This window comes from Panthera leo, chromosome A3, assembly GCF_018350215.1.
Source record: "Panthera leo isolate Ple1 chromosome A3, P.leo_Ple1_pat1.1, whole genome shotgun sequence".
NCBI classification, from domain to species: Eukaryota; Metazoa; Chordata; class Mammalia; order Carnivora; family Felidae; genus Panthera; species Panthera leo.
In genome coordinates this window covers 85,263,034-85,281,969 of record NC_056681.1, presented here as the reverse complement: position 1 = coordinate 85,281,969, position 18,936 = coordinate 85,263,034, and the positions used below count along the sequence as shown (strand labels likewise).

Genomic DNA, 18,936 nt, shown 5'->3' with positions numbered 1-18,936 from the left:
AAAAGGACAATAAAACATGACCAAGTGGAATTTATCCTCAGTGTGATTTTAACTAAAAAACAGTATAATTCACTACGTGGGCAGAGTAAGAGAAACATGATCTTAGCAATAGATGGAGCAAAATCTTTGACAGAGTTCAGTGGTAAATATACTTGGCAAATTAGGAATAGAAGGGAACTAAACTCTGATAGAGCACCTGTAAAAAAACAAAAACAAACAACCTATAATTAACATCATACTTAATGATGAAAGACTGAATGCTTTCCACCTAAGATTGGGGAAAAAAAGCAGTTTTTCACTCTGAAGAAGTGTAGTCAAAGTTGTACTAGAAGTTCCTGGGGCTCCTGGGTGTCTCCGTTGGTTAAGCATCCTACTCAACATCTGCTCAGGTCATGATCTCATGATCTTGGGTTCGAGCCCCACATCAGGCTCTGCACTGACAGTGTGGAGCCTACCTGGAATTATCTTTCTCTTCTCTCTGCCTCTCTCTCTCAAAATAAATACATATAAAACACTTAAGGAAAATTGTACTAGAAGTCCTAGTCAATACATTAAGTCCAGAAAAAAGAATATTAGAAAGGAAGTAGTAAAGGTTAGAAAGGAAGTAGTAAAAAATTGTCTTTACTCTTAGATGATGTCATTGTATATATAGTAAATTGTGAGTTACTAGAAGTCAGTGAATTTAGCAATATTGTATAAGAACAGAAGGCAAATATCAGTGGAAGTTTTATATAATCACAATGAATAATTGAAAAAAGTGAAATTGACAAAAATACCATTTATAAAGAATAAAAACATGAGATATTCATGTTATAAGTTTAACCAAATATATGTAAGATTTGTACACCTAACTATGAAATGTTACTAAGAGAAATCATTAAAAAGACCTAAATAAATGGAGAGAGATGACCACATCATAAAATGAAAGACTTGATTCTGTTGAGGCATCTGTTCTACTCTGATTGATCTATAGATTCAAGTCAACCCCTATTGAACTCTCAGCAGGCTTTTTGTAAAAATTACCAAACTAATTACCAAACCATAATTCCACATGGAAATGTATGGGTCTTAGAAAAGCCAGAACAGTTTTGAAAAAGGAGACAAAGTATGAGGACAGTGCTCCCTGATTTAAATATTTACTATAAAACATTAGACTGGTATTGGCATAAGATAGACCAGCCTGTGGAACAGTAGAGGGCATAGATCCATATAAATACAAATATATAGGGGCGCCTGGGTGACTTGGTCCGTTAAGCGTCCGACTTCGGCTCAGGTCATGATCTCACGGTCTGTGAGTTTGAGCCCCGCGTCGGGCTCTGTGCTGACAGCTCAAAGCCTGGAGCCTGTTTTAGATTCTGTGTCTCCCTCTCTCTCTGCTCCTCCCCTGTTCATGCTCTGTCTCTCTCTGTCTCAAAAATAAATAAACGTTAAAAAAAAAAAATTAAAAAAAAAATAAATACAAATATATATATGTAGCTTCACTGGCAAAATATATTATTTGATTTTTTAAATTTTTAATTGAAATATAGTTGACATATATAACATGTCAATTTAAGTTGTACAATGTTGATTTGTGTAGTTGATTTTTTACAAATGCGTCAAAGATACCATTGTAAGGGAGACTTTTCAACAAAATATATTTTTGTATAAAATAAAAATTTGCCTCTAATCCCATATATAAAAAATTACATGGGTTATAGATTTAAACATAAAAGCTGTAAAACTGTGGAACTTTTAGAAGAATATGTAGGAGAAAATCTTCACGCCGGGTTTACTCAAAGATTTAGTACACATAAAACATGAATCATAAAAGAAAAAATGGATTTCATCAAAATTGAACATTTTTGCTCTTTAAAAGATACTGTGAAAAGGTAGCTTACAGACTGAGAGAAAATACTTGAACTACCTACATGGTGACAGAGGACTTGTGTCAGTATACAGAGAGAATTTCACAACTTTTTCAGACAACCCAGTTTTTGTTTTTGTTCTTAATTTTTGAGAGAGCATGAATAGGGGAGGGGCAGAGAGAGAGGAAGACAGAGGATCCGAAGTGGGCTCTGTGCTGACAGCAGAGAGGCCCATGAGGGGCTTGATCCCATATGATTGGTGAGATCATGACCTGGCCTGAAGTCAGATGCTTAAGCGACTGAGCCACCACGTCGCCCCCCAGACAACCCATTTTTTAAAAGGTAAAATATTTGAACAGTTACTTTTCAAACGAAGATATATATGAATTGACAATAATCACATGAGAAAGATGCTCAAGATCATTATGTCTGAGAAATGCAGATTAAAACTATAATCATATATTGCTACCACCCGCTAGGATGGCTAAACTTAAAAAGACTGACAGTACCACGTGTTGCCAAGGATGTGGAGCTCCTGGCGTTCTCGTAGATTGATGGTGAGTGTGTAAAATGGTACACCATTCTGGAAGACCTTTTGACAGTTTCTGAAAGTTCAGCATACAGCTTAGCCAGTGACCCTGCAAGTCTAGGAAAATATTTGTTTACAAAAAGACTTTATGAATATTCTCAGTAGCTTTATTTCTAATAATTCCAAACAGGAAACAACAGGTATGTCTAGTAACAGATGCATACATTTAAAAATTGTGTATATCCATACAGTGGACTCTACTACTCTGCAATAAAAAGGAACAAGCTACTGCCATGTAGCAGCTTGAATTAATGTGAAAAATTAGATGAGAATAAGAAGATAAATAGAAGAGTACACCTATATGATCCCATTTATATGAAATTCTAGACCTAATTAGTGACAGAAAGCAGAACAGTGGTTACCTGCTATTGGTGGTAGGGGACGTGATTGACTGCAGAAGGGCTCGGGAACACTTGGGGATGATGGAAATGTGCTTTTATCTTGATTGTAGTGATGCTTACCTAAGTGTATACATTTGTCAAAACCTGTAGAACTATGTATTTAATAATGTGTTTTTGGAATGTTAAAGTTGGCTTAAAATTTATTGGCGTTTTACAACTTGATAATTATTTTGTTGGTGCTGCTGTCTAGCTTTTTATTTAACAATTTCATTTTTAAATTACATGAAAATTATAATCCAGAAACACCAAAAATGCACCTTGCCTCTTACATTAGAAAATTATGATATATCCCTAAAATCTAGACCTTTTTAAGTATACGCAGGTTTTTCATTTGTAAGAAAAATTTGTGTGACTTTGTGTTAATATTTCATAAAATACTTTTCCAGTTTTCTTATAATATTGTTAAGGTTCTTTCTTTGTTTGCTTTGTTCTGTTGTCAGACTATGCCTTGCAGAATATAAATATTAAACTGCTACACTAAAAGGTTGGTACAGAATTGGGGGCTTTTTTGCAACTGCTTCTCTGTGACTGTCTCTATCGCGCCCTCTGGTGGGTTTTGCGTCTAATTGGGGGTAACATGAAAATCCACTCATTACCTTTGTAGGAGATAAATCTTACAAAAGACTTAATAGAACTTTGAAATTAAACTTTAAGTTGAGAAACCACCCAGTATCTTCTATTGATAACACTATAATGCTTTATTCTTGTGGTAGACTTTATAAGAATTATTTAGTACATGTTTTTCCATAGGTTATTTTGTCCTGTCTGATGGCTCTTTCCAGAATATTTCTAAGATAGAGATTCTGAGATTGCTTACTAGAGTAATCTTTCCTAATAGTTTTCATTCTATAATATAGTTCTAAATATTCTGCCATACAAAAGAGAAAATTCCTCTTGAAAATATCCTGTATAGTCAGAAGAGGCTGGAATTCCAGAGTCTGGAATATTTTATGGTGCCAGAAGTTGAGATGCTTCAAAATGGGGATTGTTGAAAGGTCACACAGGAGCCAACCTGAGGTGGTACCTAAACAAAGCTGGAAAAATTTGATGAATAGTGACATTATTGAATTTTAACCTGTAGAATAAAATAAGTATCTGTGAATCTATGCTGATGTGAATAATTGAATAAAGAAAGAAATGGGGAAGGGGCAGTTTTTAATTGTTTCTTAAATACGAACGTTTTAATGTACAAGGAAAGGGGAAAAGAAAATCATTAAGCAAATACCATAGTGATTAAATCTTGCACACCAGAGTCGAGTCGCCTGTGTATGCTAAAATTAGGTTAGAGTTTTAGGAAAAATGGGATATTTGTATAGTCTCAAAGTATTGTTTCCCCTTCCCCTGATACATTTTTTAAATATTTATTTTTGAGAGAGTGTGAGTGGGGGAGGGGCAGAGAGAGAGGGAGACACAATCTGAAGCAGGCACAGCACAGAGCCCAACACAGGGCTCGAACTCCCAAACCATGAGATCATGGATGCTTAACTGATTGAGCCACATAGGTGCCCCTCCCCTGAAATTTTTTAATACAAAGGGAAAGATAGTAGATTTATAGTGGAGAAATCTGACAGACACCGCCCTGGCCAATTGATTAAAGTTAACATCACTAGCAAAAAGACATTGACATTGTGAACCCTTTGATAACAATGTGTGCTGATAAGGACACATCATCATTTCTATGGTATTTTTGCCCCAAATGCCAAAATGTATCCTAATCGTAAGAAAATATCAGCAAGCTTAAGGTGAGGGACATTTTACAAAATACTGGATTAAAAGTTTCAAGGTCATGAAAGACAAGGGAAGAATTAAGAGCTCTCATAAATTAGAGGAGACTAAGGAGAAATTAAAAAGTCGCAAAAATAAGAGTTCCCAAATACCCCTCAGCTAGCTTCCTCTAATGTTAATGTCTCACTAAACCATAGTACAGTTACCAAAACCAAGAAATTAACATTGGTACAAACTGTTAAACTGCATATTTTAGTAAAAAAATTGGTGACATCTGAAAAGTTCTTTTCCAGGATTCTAAACAGGATCCTACATTTAGTTTCTTTCAAATTATTGTTACTGCTAGAAGAATTTGAAAAAACTTGATTTATTTTGTTTTTGTTATTAGATTAATAGACTAACAGATAGTAAATTATCTATAAATTGACTATTTAAAAGAATTTCCTCAAGAAGGATTAGTCTTGTTGCTGTTGAGTACTACACAATTACTGGGAATTGGCTAAAGTTTGCAGAAAGTTTATTTTTCTACCATTCTGCTTATTTTTGTTTTAATTTTGAGAAATCTCAGAATCATGTAAAAGAGCTTAGACTTCAAAGTTGTTTTTCTTTTAACCCTAACAGTGGAGTAGTAGCTTGGTGTGTATGTAGTAATAATAATATTGCTTTAACAGTTGGAGACCTGGATGTCTTCTATACTATTTTGGAATCTCTTTTATTCCTTTTTTCTTTTTCTTTAAAAAAATTTTGTTATAATGTTTTTTTTTTTTTGTTTTTTTGAGAGACACCCCCCCCCCACACACAGACAAGACAGAGTATAAGCAGGGGAGGGCAGAGAGAGAGGGAGACACAGAATCCGAAGCAGGCATCAGGCTCTGAGCTGTCTGCACAGAGCCTGACGTGAGGCAAAAACTCAAGAACTGTGAGATCATGACCTGGAGCTGAAGTTGGATGCCTAACCGAATGAGCCACTCAGGTGCCCCATTCCTTTTTTTCTAAATGAGAAAAAAATAGGAAGGGAGATGGTTGTTTTTCTTCATCTGAGAGAGTGATGAATGAATATGCAACCTTCTGTCTCTTAGTATTATTCTAGTATTAATATGTCCAGTTGACAGTTTTTATTAAAACTTACTGCAGCTCTCTTCAGTAAATGGTATTGGGAAACTGGACAGCAACATGCAAAAGAATGAAACTAGACCACTTTCTTATACCATACACAAAATAAATTCAAAATGGATTAAAGACCTGAATGTGAGACCTGAAATTGTAGACATCCTAGAAGAGAGCACACAGGCAGTAATTTTTCTGACATTGATCATGGTATATTTTTGTAGATGTGTCTCCCAAGGCAAGGGAAATGAAAGCAAAAAGAAATTATTGCCACTACATCAAAATAAAAATCCTGGACATAGCGAAGGAAACAACACAACCTAAAAAGCAGCCTACTGAATTGGAGAAGATATTTGCAAAGGACATATCTGATAAAGGGCTGGTATCCAAAATATGCAAAGAACTGATACAGCTCAACACCCCCCAAAAAACAATCCAATTAAAAATGGGCAGAAGATATGAACAGACATTTCTCCAAACGACGTCCAGATGGCCAACAGATACATGAGAAGATGCTCAACATCACTAATCATCAAGGAAATATAAAGTACAATGAGCTATCACCTCACACCTTCCAGAATGGCTAAAATAAAAAAAACACAAGAAACAACAAGTATTCATGAGGATGTGGAGGAATAGGAAGGAACCCTTTTGTACTATTGGGCGGGGGGGGGGGGGGGGGGGGATGCAAACTCGTGCAGGCACTGTAGGAAAAGTTTGTTGTTTCCTCAAAAGGTTAAAAATAGAACTGCCCTACAGTAATTGCATTATTGGGTATCAACCCCCAGAATACAAAACACTAATTCAAAGGGATACATGCACCCCTGTTTATAGCAGTATTATTTACAATAGCTAAATTATGGAAGGAGCCCTAAGTGTCCATTGATAGATGAGTGGATAAAGAAGAGATGGTATGTATATACAGAGGAATACTGTTTGGCTAAAAAAAAATGAAACCTTGCCATTTGCACAACATAGATGGAGCTAGAGAGTATAATGCTAAAAGAACTAAGTGAGAGAAAGACATCTGATTTCACTTATATGTGGAATTTAAGAAACAAATGAGCAAGGGGAAAAAAAGACCAAGAAACAGATTCTTCACTGTAGAGAAGCAGAGAGAATGTAGGTGGGTTGATGGGTGAAATAGGTGATGGAGATTAAGGAGGGCACTTGTCTGTGATGAGCCCTGGGTGATGTATGGAATTGTTGAATCACTGTATTGTACACCTGGAACTAATATACCACTATGTTAACTATACTGGAATTAAAAACTTAAAAAATATCTTAATGCAAAAAATAAAATTTACTGTAGCAAAATGAGCTCTCTAAAAGCAGATTCTTAATTATTATTTTGTGTTAATGAGATTCTTGAAATCACTTGTTAAAATGAGTAACCATCTAGATTTCACCTTTATTCCTGAGTATAGTCAGGGTGCATTGATCTTCAATAAGGTCTCAACAGTTTAATTTGGTGTTTTCTGTGTAAGCAATCCATCAATTCCTTATTAATAATTTTATATTTCATAAACTCAGACAAAAAAATCCAGCTTTTAATGTCTTCCTTAAATATTAGAGAATGATACAATTACTTTATAAGATTCTTTATTTTAGTGCTTTGTAATAAATTGACTATGTAGGCTTTTTCAACTACTAAAAGTGATAGTCCTTCCAAAGGCGTCCTTACAAAAAGTAGAAAAGTAACGAGTTTTAACTTGGCAAAACATATGAAAGAGAGTATCTCTGAGTCACAAGATGAGTCAAGAGGGTGAGGTTTGTTTTTTCCCCCCTTGTCCATCTGTTTTAAGGGAGTAGGAAAAATCTTTGATCAAAGTTGCTACCAAAAGTTGGAATTTGTTCTTTAGTATTTGACTTGTACCAAGTGCAGATCTGAAACGTTTAATGGTACTACCAAGATGGGTTTAATCTACTTCAGAGATCTGTGCCTAATTTGTAGGAGATTGGTGTATGCTGATACTTCAAGAATCGAGATTCTGTTTCATGCTTTAGCACACATTTAATCCTGCAACACATCTGGTCTACAACGCTGGCAAGTGGAAGTGCTGAATAACTGCTTCTCTGGTGACAGTAATGACCAAATTCATCACTTTGTTCCATACCTAAAATAACTATTTTTACCATTTGTTGTTGAAAGCTAGCTTTCTTAGATTTTGGCTTTAAAAGATATTTATGGCATTGCCTTCCATGTTAACCATTTAAAAATACTGGAATTATTTAGTATAGATTCCTCCAGTTGTTCAGCTAGCCTCAGAGTACTGAGTAATCTAGTCTGTGTCTTACTTATTATTGTAATAGGCAGGAAGGAAGGGACAGAAAGGAGGAAATAAATGGGTGGTTGGAGAATAGATATTGCCTACTTTCAAATTACACTGTCTTCCTAAAGTAAATCCCAAGGTGAGTTTTGGCTGCGTGGGGTATGTGCAAATGGTGGTGAACAGAAGATTAGATAGAGGTCATTCCCTCCATGTTTTATTTCTGGGGCTTTTTAAAAAGCCATTTGTCACTGGCACATTGCTTTGCCTTTAAGGAAAGTTGTAACTACTCATCCAGAATAGGTATCAACTATTTTGTAATATTCCACAAGCTATTTAAAGCAAAAGACAGAAAATGTCTTTTAAAATATTGTTTTAAGGGGCACCTGGGTGGCTCAGTCCGTTAAGTGTCTGACTTCAACTCAGGTCACGATCTCACGGTCCGTGAGTTCGAGCCCCGCGTCGGGCTCTGGGCTGATGGCTCAGAGCCTGGAGCGTGCTTCCGATTCTGTGTCTCCCTCTCTCTCTGCCCCTCCCCCATTCATGCTCTGTCTCTCTCTGTCTCAAAAATAAATAAACGTTAAAAAAAAAAATTAAAAAAAAAATGTTTTAAGGGCTTGTGCCAGAGAATGAGTTAGTGATACTCGTAACTACAGGATATACAGTTAATTCCCCCCATTTTTTAAAGATTTTTTTTTTAATGTTTATTTTTGAGAGAGCAAGCAAGTGGGGGAGGGACAGAGAGAGAAGGAGAGAGAATCCCAAGCAAGCTCCATGTTGTCAGTGCATAGCCTGGTGCGGGGCTTGAACTCACGAACCACGAGATCGTGACCTGAGCTGAGACCAAGAGTCAGACGTTTAACCAACTGAGCCACCCAGGCACCCCAGTCTCTCCCCTTTTTAAATCAGAAATTGGTACGAGTCTCATGATCAGAGAGTTCAGGGAAGGACATTCCAGCAGAGGGTATATAAGGAAATGGAGGCATGAACTTTATGCTATAGAAGAATTGTGCCAAGAGCATTGTAGCTAAAGTAAAGATGGGGAAGAGAAGGATGGAAATTTAAATTGAGGCTAAATATTGTCAAGGGCTTTAGACTTTGTATCCTGAGCGTGTTAGAAAGCCACTACACATTTTTAAGCATGAGAGCTAGCAATTTGGCTGAATGTGATTTTTAGAAAGATTACTGTTGGCAGTGTAAAGAAATATGTTTGATTTATGATTCATCTTTATTAATATTCCTTGTTCATCTGTCAAGACTGGAATGCTTTTGGATTAGTGGGGTTTTCCAGGTAATTGAAGATAGTCCTTCACCTTGCTTTCAGTTTCAGAATGTGACTTTATAAAACTGTTATCATGTTTATATCATAGCATTAGTAAATGGAATCTAACAGTTTCTATAAGTATTATGGCACTACATTTCTGCCTTTGCTCTTTCCAATTAATGGTACACTCTAGAGTTACTCTAAATGAGATGCTGTTTGGGGACACATTGTCTTTCCTTTTCCACTTACAGTGTATTTTAGTCATCCATTATGTTCAGTTTCCTCATCACCTTTTCTGGTTTGTGGTTGTAAGGCAAAATTAAGATTACTGGAGAAAGTTAACTCATCCTTGGTATGGAGAGGGAGAGTAGCTTTCAGCAAAAACTATGAACTTGGAGAAACTGTTCTGAAAGATCCGCTGATTGGTGTCCAGTAGGTTAAGTTGAGTTTTACTCTAAATTCTGATGGCATTTTGATGAGTAAGTTTTAAATCTGAAACACTTAGAATTAAAACTCATTTAAAACATTTATTGAGCACCTTTTATATGCAGTGTACAGAACACCAGTGAAAGGTCATGGACTCTGGTCTGAGGTGGGGAAGACAGGTAAATAAATGAAAAGCATTTAAGGGACTTAAGGTTTATTAAATTTTCCTCCCAGGAGTGAGGATATCCAGTTTCATCATGGAAAATAAGAAAATAAGGTTTATTTGAACAGTTGCTTTTATCATCTGTTCATTAAAGAATAAAAGGGACAAAAAAAGGTTATTTGTAGTTGATGTGTTTATGAGGTGCGTATTTCAGTTTTGATTGGATTATTGTAGGTATATATGTGTGTTTTGCTATTTGAAGCAATGTTCAGTTGAATCATTAACATAAAGGCATTTCTGTTACAGTAAAATGTATGTATTGAAAACCTCAAATGCTGCAGAATCACATGTTGGGAAAGTATGGTTTGGGTAGACTCAAGTATGCAGCTTTGTAGCAGAGTACTTAGAAAACGATCACGGTCTTGAAAACTTTAGCATAAATAACCTCTGGCGTTTGTATTAAGCACCATAGCTATTCATTTATTAGCCTTAAACTAGGACTCGAGCTTCCTATTTTGGACCTTCCTCCAGGTCCTTGAGGGCAGCTGCTTTAGCAGAAACTAATTTTGTAAAAATTAAATAATGAGTCATGGTACAGTCCCTTTGTTAAATGCTTTTTGAGGCTTGGTGGTGGGAGAGGTGGAGAGATGAGGAATTATCTTTGCAGCTGGTTCATTTGTACCCTTTTCACCATAGAACAGTGTTGGAAAGACTTTTGAAGTTCCTGAATCTACTAAACTTGCTGTTTTCTGTAAAGGAAGGCATTTGTTTTCACCTTTTTTCTTAAGATTTTATTTTATTAAGACTTGTTCTTTGAGAAAACTTGTCCACTTTTTCCCTTCAGAACGAACTAGGAAAAATCCCTATGAACCAGTGACATTTCTGTGCTCTGTTAACTCACAAACCAGCTCTTATGACTCCCTTTACCAGCTGCATATGAACTACTTCATATTAGAGCAGCATCTGGTAGTTAGTTGTATCGTCTGTACTTTGTAGTGCAGATACAGTTTTTATTTCACTTTAACATAATTTTATATTTAAAAAATCTTTAACTTTTAAGTTCTTATAGTGAGAATGCCATATATTTGAACTTTCAAGAAGCTTGCAGTCTCGGTCTCTAATACTGTGGGCCATAATACATGTATACCCATGGGCAGCATAACATTTGACTTAATTTTCTTTTAATATATTTGTATTATTTCTGTTACCAAGATTAAAATTATTTGTATGAATTTGATTTCTTAAAGGAATGAAGACAGTAATGTAATTTAGAAGAAAAAATCTTTCAAGAATGCATATGCATATTAGAGACTGGATACTGAATTTTTACAGAGTAATTACAAACTAATGCAAACATTTCTTAAGTGAATTTTGTTAGCTGTGGTTCTTTTGGTTAAAAAACATAAAAGCGGTATTTTATTTGCTCATACTTGCTAAGAGTATCTCTGGAAGAATACTCAAGAAACTGGCAACATTGCCTCTAAGGAGGGGAATTGGATGTCTACAGGGTGGGATAGGAGGGAGGCTTTAATTTTGAACCATGAATAGTTCAAACCATGAACTATTAGAAAGAAATCAAACTTGAAAAAAATAAGTGAAAGATGCTTTGGTACAGAACAGAGATTGATTTAGCCTGCCTAGTAGGAATCACCTGACTCCATGATCGGCTTAGCATTGCAATCCTATAATATCTTGGTGCGTATACAGTTTGTATGTTATGGCAGGGGCAGGCAAACAAAAAGGTAACCAAATAAAAATACTATGTACTTTTCTGTTATAGGCAATTAACCAATAGAATATGTAACTTTTAATTAAACTCAAACTTTGATTAAGTGCTGGATTTTTTTCCCATATAATTCTCATAAAATCATTTTGTAAATCTTGCCACCTCTTTTGGTTTGTTTTTAGTTGATGCTGATGAAATTAAAAGGCTAGGAAAGAGATTTAAGAAGCTCGATTTGGACAATTCTGGTTCTTTGAGTGTGGAAGAGTTCATGTCTCTGCCTGAGTTACAACAGAATCCTTTAGTACAGCGAGTAATAGATATATTTGACACAGATGGGAATGGAGAAGTAGACTTTAAAGGTAAGAAAGTTTTTTAATTTAACAAGTTAGGTAATCTATAACTAGTCTTACAGTTCTGTGTATGAAAATGTCTGAAAATTTAGCTTTTTAAAAATGTGTTTATTGGTGATCTTATAATAATAATGTTAAATTCTTGAAACGTGTGGTATATGAACCTTAATGAACTAATAAGTAAAAGATCTTTTACCGCTTGGTTCATATATGATCAAATTTATTTCCTTTGTTTTTGGAAAATTAATCTTATTTTGGGAAACATAATGTTAGAACTGCATTTTTAGAAACTTTATTTAAAGAATGAGACTTACACTAAGCAATAAAAAATAAACTAGTAATAAGGAGATGAGCATTTTACACAGGATTATTTTAATCTAGAATTTTACATAAAACAATAGTGATTTTGCTAATATTACCATGGTACATAATTTTATATTTGATTCTATACTTTGTCATCAACAGACTTTGTTATTTTAGTTCCAGGAACTGAGTTTTAAGTGAAGGAGGATCTAAAACAGATTTTATGATAGATTTATTTTTTTTTTTTTAATTTTTTTTCAACGTTTTTTATTTATTTTTGGGACATAGAGAGACAGAGCATGAACGGGGGAGGGGCAGAGAGAGAGGGAGACACAGAATCGGAAACAGGCTCCAGGCTCCGAGCCATCAGCCCAGAGCCTGACGCGGGGCTCGAACTCACGGAGTGCGAGATCGTGACCTGGCTGAAGTCGGACGCTTAACCGACTGCGCCACCCAGGCGCCCCATAGATTTAATGTTAAACAGGCAGTGAAGAAAAATGATCATTTTCACGAGGCTTCCAACACTTTATTTAAATGAGTCTGAATTTTGGGGCCAGAAATTCAAAATTATTTTTGTTCTGGCAAAACAGTCGGGGGGTGCTTGCTGGCTCAAGAGCATGAGACTTCGATCGTGAGATCGTGAGTTCAAGCCCCACACTGGGCAGAGAAAATTACTTAAATAAATGGAAGAAACAAAACAATGTATAATCTTTTTTTTAATACTTGTAAGATTTTGTGTTTTTTAAATATTTTTATTTTATGTTTAAATGTTTATTTTTGAGAGAAAGAGAGCAAGCAGGGAAGGTGCAGAGAGAGGCGGACAGAGGATCCTAAGTGGGCTCTGCAGCTGACACATAGAGAGCCTGATGTGGGGCTCAAACTCCTGAACTGTGAGACCTCGACCTGAGCTGCAGTTGGACACTCAAGCAAACTGAGACACCCAGGCGCCCCAGGATTTTGTTTTTAAGTCATCTCTGCACCCAGTATGGGGCTCCAGCTTACAACCTTGAGACCAGGAGTCACATGCTCTGCCTACTGAGCCAGCCAGGTGCCACTGTGATCTTTTAAAAAACCCCTCTTTTATAGTTACATTCCAAAAAGAAAGAGTTAAATAGCTTAAAGAATTGTTTTTTAGTGGTAAGCTGTGTGTTACTTAAGAAATATTGCTCAGGGGCACCTGGGTGGCTCAGTTGAGTGTCCGACTTCAGCTCAGGTCATGATCTTGCGGTCTGTGAGTTCGAGCCCTGCATCAGGCTCTGTGCTGACAGCTCAGAGCCTGGAGCCTGCTTCGGATTCTGTGTCTCCCTCTCTCTCTGCCCCTCCCCTGCTCATGCTCTGTCTCTCTCTCTCAGTCAAAACTAAATAAAACATTAAAAAAAAAAAATTAAAAAAAAAATGCTCAAATTGATTTGACCTTAGAGAACTGAAAGTTTGGATATTTAAAAAAATACATAGAACCTTGTTTGTTGAAATTTCAAATTCAGCACTTTCAGTTTAAAACACTGCTTTGTAATATTTTCTTTTGCAGCAAAAAAAAATATTCTTTTATGGATATGTTAAGTTTTTGTGTGTGGAGGGGTATTATGTATTTTCCTATATTAAAAAAATGAAACTTCTGATTTGTAAACACTTTCTGTTCTTATTCAGAATTCATTGAGGGAGTCTCTCAGTTCAGTGTCAAAGGAGATAAGGAACAGAAGTTGAGGTGTAAGTATTTTTCTTAACTGAATTTATTCTTCCTCTTATACCACTACTACCCCATACTACATTATAAACTCCTTTTTTAAAAATATTCTAAAAGATGACTTTTTCTAGATTCTTAGTATATGTAACAGAAATTGTATATTCTGGAGAAAATCCTTTTAGGCTCTTTGCAACTAGTATATTCTAATGATGTCATTGTTGCTTTTTAGTTGGATAGAAAGAAAACAATTTCCTTCTAGTGAAAACAGCTATATAAACTGCTTGTCTTGGATAAGAGATTTGTTGATGAAAGTGGGAAGAAATGTTCTAATGTCATTAGGTGAACTTAGTTTATATACATATTTAGCCAGAAGTCCACTCTTTTGGTTTATGTAGGCACCCTCTATCACAGTGAACATCTGGACCTTTGTAAGTTATTCAGCTCTTAGACATTTTATTCAGTAATAGTTCTCTGAGGCACAGGATATATGCAAACATCTTTTGTAAATGAACTCTTAATATAAATGAGAATAACAGTAATAGCAATTGAACTTTTGCCATGTTTCAGACACTGTTCTAAGCAATTTTTTACATGCATTATATGCCAGTTATAAAGTATTCTATAAAGAACCTGGGAAGTTGGAACTGTTATTAGTCCCAATTTTATGTACAGAAACTGAAGCTTAGCAAGGTTAAATAACTTTCCTTTAGGTATGCTAATTGGCCCAAGCACTCTTGACTCCAGAGCCCATACTTTTTTTTCTTTATTTTTAATTTTTTAATGTTTATTTATTTTAGAGACAGAGAGAGACAGAGCATGAATGGGGGAGGGTCAGAGAGAGAGGGAGACACAGAATCTGAAACAGGCTCCAGGCTCTGAGCTGTCAGCACAGAGCCCGACACGGGGCTCAAACTTACAGACCGTGAGATCATGACCTGAGCCGAAGTCGGACGCTTAACCGACTGAGCCACCCAGGCGCCCCAAGAGCCCATACTTTTAACCAGCTGTGTAACTGCCCCTAGAGGCAAGATCAAATGTGAGAAGGAGCCATCTTCATAGTTATAATTCTAGACTAGATGTTTGACAACTCACTGTTTTCTTCTTCATTGAAGGTATTTACTTGTGATTGCCTTACAACTGCCATTGATTTTCCTTACTCTTTTTTTAGTTGCTTTCCGTATCTATGACATGGATAAAGATGGCTATATTTCCAACGGGGAACTCTTCCAGGTGCTGAAGATGATGGTGGGGAACAATCTGAAAGATACACAGTTACAGCAAATTGTAGACAAAACCATAATAAATGCAGATAAGGATGGAGATGGAAGAATATCCTTTGAAGAATTCTGTGCTGTGAGTACAAAAGAGCTGGTTCTTCAAAAGTTAGGTTTTAAAAGCATTTATAAAACTACTTAATAGAGAGTTCCTTATACTTATTTGCCCTAGAAATTTATATACAGTATTTGATTTTACCTAATTGCCCATATTCAAAGTTTTGAAATATTCCTTATGGTAACTGTTAATAACTAACCATTATTATTCTCAAGAATTCCTGTTCCCAGTGATTATCTGGTAACACACCCTAATGCTAGTACCATTTTACTCATACTAGTAACTTTTACTTATTGTTAGTAGTCCCCCACATTACAAACAGGGCATATTCTTAAGGTTCATTTAAAAATAAATATGTTTGAAAACACTTGTGGAGGGTAGGTGTTGATGCGGTTTCAGCTAGGAATCCAGAAGTTTGGCTTCGTGAGGACAACAGAAGTGGAGTGCCTATGCATGTTAGACTCATCAGCTAGGCAGTGTAAATGGTGATTCCTCCCCTGTCCCCTCTCCCAAGCTACTGATGGATTTGCCACCACTCAGTGCTTCCAAACAGGAACATGCTAGCCGCTCAGCTTCTTTCTCTACTTTGCCAAAGCAAAGATACTAGCCTTTTGATACATATAATAAGGAGTTTTAACTGCAAGCTAGAAAGACCAGAGAATCCAGAGGAGAGGCGAAGAGAACAAAGAAAAAAGTTTTAAAGTTTTTCAGTTACGATTGGATGCTACTGTGGCAAGATTTCCTTCCTCCCTTTTCATTTTTTATTTAGACCATACAAGGAAAAACTAATGACTGCTTGTGTGTCATGTAAGGACTAAAGTTGTTACTGTGGCATTGAAGTAGAAGTTCACATTATCCTTTAAGTAGCTTCCTTGATCTCAAGGGAATACTGTGTGCATGCTGTTTCAAAAAGTAGGGTGATGCTCTAAAATTGAAAGAACAGACTGGGTCTTTTTGGAAGAGGGTTAGGCTTGAGATTGGAGACTTTGTTGCCTGGTAGTACTGCTGGGAGGGTTTATGTTACTCCTCTGTTTCTTCTTTACCAAAGATCACGGAAAGACTTGTGTGGAATGTGGTCAGATTGTGCCGTGGGACCAGGCTGGTCATGTCAGCATAGATAGCCAGTTTTCAAAAGAAGGAAAGAAATGAAATTCAGGGGTGCCTGGGTGGCTCAGTCAGTTGAGCATCTGACTCCTGATTTCAGCTCATGTCATGATCTCACAGTTCAGGAGATGGAGCCCTGTGCTGGGTTCTGCGTGGCTCCAGCAGCGCAGAGCCTGCTTGGGATTCTTTCTCCCTCTCTCTCTGCCCCTCCTCTGTTCACACCTGCACTCTTTCAAAATAAATAAACATTAAAAAAAAAAAAAAAAAATCCTGAGCATTGAGGGAACAAAGCAAAAATGGAAAACTCTTGCCTACAGTGATGTGAGATGTATATAGATGAAGATTCCATTTAGTAAATATAAAAATGTAAGTTGAAATTACACATAAATTGTTTGTCATTGGAAGAAAATTAAAATGCGTATGATGCTGTTTACACTGAAGACATAAGCTGTGCTTTGAGTTTATTTCCAGTATTTGATAAATTGCTTTCGTATTTTTGAGGAGTGTATTTTGGGGATGGAGAAAAACTTTTGTGTTTTCAACCCAACTTCTCTGAACATTGATCAAGTCCATAACTTTGGCTTCATTGAGTCCTTTTTATTCTGATTTCTCAAGCTATAGCAGTAAAGAGATGGGAAGTTACTTTAAAAGATCACATGCTTGTCTCCCTCCTTTAAAAATTTCAGAATACTTATACAAAGAAAATAGAAACAATTGATGACAGTGTTAAAGTTGGCAGGCTGAGCTGAATGCTTGTACAGCTGACCCTTGAAAAACATGGGTTTGAACTGCACATGTCCTTATATGCTATTTTTTTTCAGTGAAGTACTGCACGTTTTTTTGTGTTAATGTTTTCTTTTTTTTCTAGCTTTATTGTAAGAATGTAGTATGTAATGCATACACAAAATAGTGTTAATTGTTATTCATGAGGCTTCTGGTTAACAGTAGGCTATTAGTTAAATTTGGGGAGAGCCAAAAGTTATATGTGACTTTTTTACTGCATAGCAGGGTTGATATCTCCAACCCCTGTTGTTGTTCAAGAGTCAGATTATTTATTTTTGCTTTCCTCTCCAAACTCCAATGAAATTAAACGGATTAAAAAGTAAAGGTTTTGAACCCACAGGACAAAGAGAATAGTAGGGAGGATAGTAAGTAGACAACTTAAAACTCTGTAAACTGACTTAATAGGAGAAAAAATGAATTCTGAGCTATCAGCTTGTAAAGCTGAGCGGCAACTTGGTATATAATGCAGAATCCCTGAAAGGCTCAGAAATTGGTAGCATAAGATAAGTGGAGGGGTGGCTCAGTTGGTTGGGCCTCTGACTTCGGCTCAGGTCATGATCTCATGGGTTGTGAGTTTGAGCCCTGCATCGGGCTGTGCTGACAGTTTAGAGCCTGGAGCCTGATTCTGTGTCTCATTCTTTCTCTGCCCCTCCCCCACCTGTGCTGTCTCTCAAAAATAAATAAATGTAAAAAAAAATTAAGTGAAAATGGGGATAAAGGCAAGACTAAAAACAGTTGCTTGAAGTCTGTTTAAAAAGCATTCAGAACACTAGATCTCCCTACTCTGTTCAGACTCCTCCACTGTAGTGGGAGATTGGAGAGGGTGAAGTAATCTGAGTCTGGAAAACATGGGGAATAGATTGTGTGTGTGTTGGGGGGGTGGGGCGCGTGATGGTGAGTATCCAAGAGAAGGCAATGCAGGAATGTTATTTGCAGACCTGTAGGGAAATACTGAATATTACCTGAAAATCCTAAATGATTATCTCTGTGTAAAAGAAAATAGAGAACGAAGGCAGGGTAGCAAACTGCTGTTTTCATAGCAGAAGTTGTAGAACTAATTGGCTATTCAAGCTTTATTTTTGAAATAAAAACTTTAGGTTAAATTTAAAAATAATACAGATGCAGTTATACACAACAACATGGATTAATCTCAAAAACCTGTTGGGTGAAACAAGCCAGACATGAAAGAAATTTCATTTTAAAATGTACAAAAACAAACCAAACTAATCCATGTTGTTAAAGTCACAGTAGTGGGTGGGTGGGTGTGTGTGGGGGGGCGGGTAGGGCAGGAGGAAGGAGATGGCTAGTGCTGGAAGGGGGCCGCAGAAGACTGCTGAAAATGATCTGGGTGCTTAGCTACTTGGGTGTTTACACTGGGAAAATTCAAGCTATGAACATTTATGACTTACGTACTTTCCTTATGTAGGTTATATTTAATAATAATACAGGTAATTACACTTTTAGATTACCATGTCATTTATTCACTGAGATTTCTGTTAACAATTCTACATGTATTGAATGAAGCCCATGAGAAAATGTGCAGAAGTTTTTATTTGGTATTTTTATAATGCCTTCTAGAATGGACTGACAAGTTGGGTTTTGAGGATAATTTTTATGCTAACATCTGGTTATTATTTAATATTAAACTACCTTAGTAGGGATTAGCAAACCAAAATGGGTCAAATCCTTCCCGTGGCCTGTTTTGTAGGTCTTTGAGCTTAGAACAGTTTTTTACATTAAAAAAAAAAAAAAATGTGGGAGAGGAAAATGCCAAGAGAAATTATATGTGGCCTACAAAGCCTGTAATACTTCTTATCTGGCCCTTTAACTTTGCCAACCATTGTCTTAGAACATAAGAAAAT

General features: G+C 36.2%; 1 protein-coding gene across 4 annotated transcripts in view; it reads left to right on the top strand.

Annotated features, from left to right (window-relative positions):
* Positions 1-18,936, top strand: part of PPP3R1 (protein phosphatase 3 regulatory subunit B, alpha) — a 73,434-nt gene that overhangs the window by 51,974 nt on the left and 2,524 nt on the right. For all 4 annotated transcript variants that reach the window (XM_042932514.1, XM_042932513.1, XM_042932517.1 and 1 more), the window contains exons 3-5: positions 11,701-11,877; positions 13,819-13,878; positions 15,024-15,208. In XM_042932514.1, the coding sequence (XP_042788448.1) occupies positions 11,701-11,877; positions 13,819-13,878; positions 15,024-15,208 (422 nt within the window). The remainder of the gene's footprint in view (positions 1-11,700; positions 11,878-13,818; positions 13,879-15,023; positions 15,209-18,936) is intronic.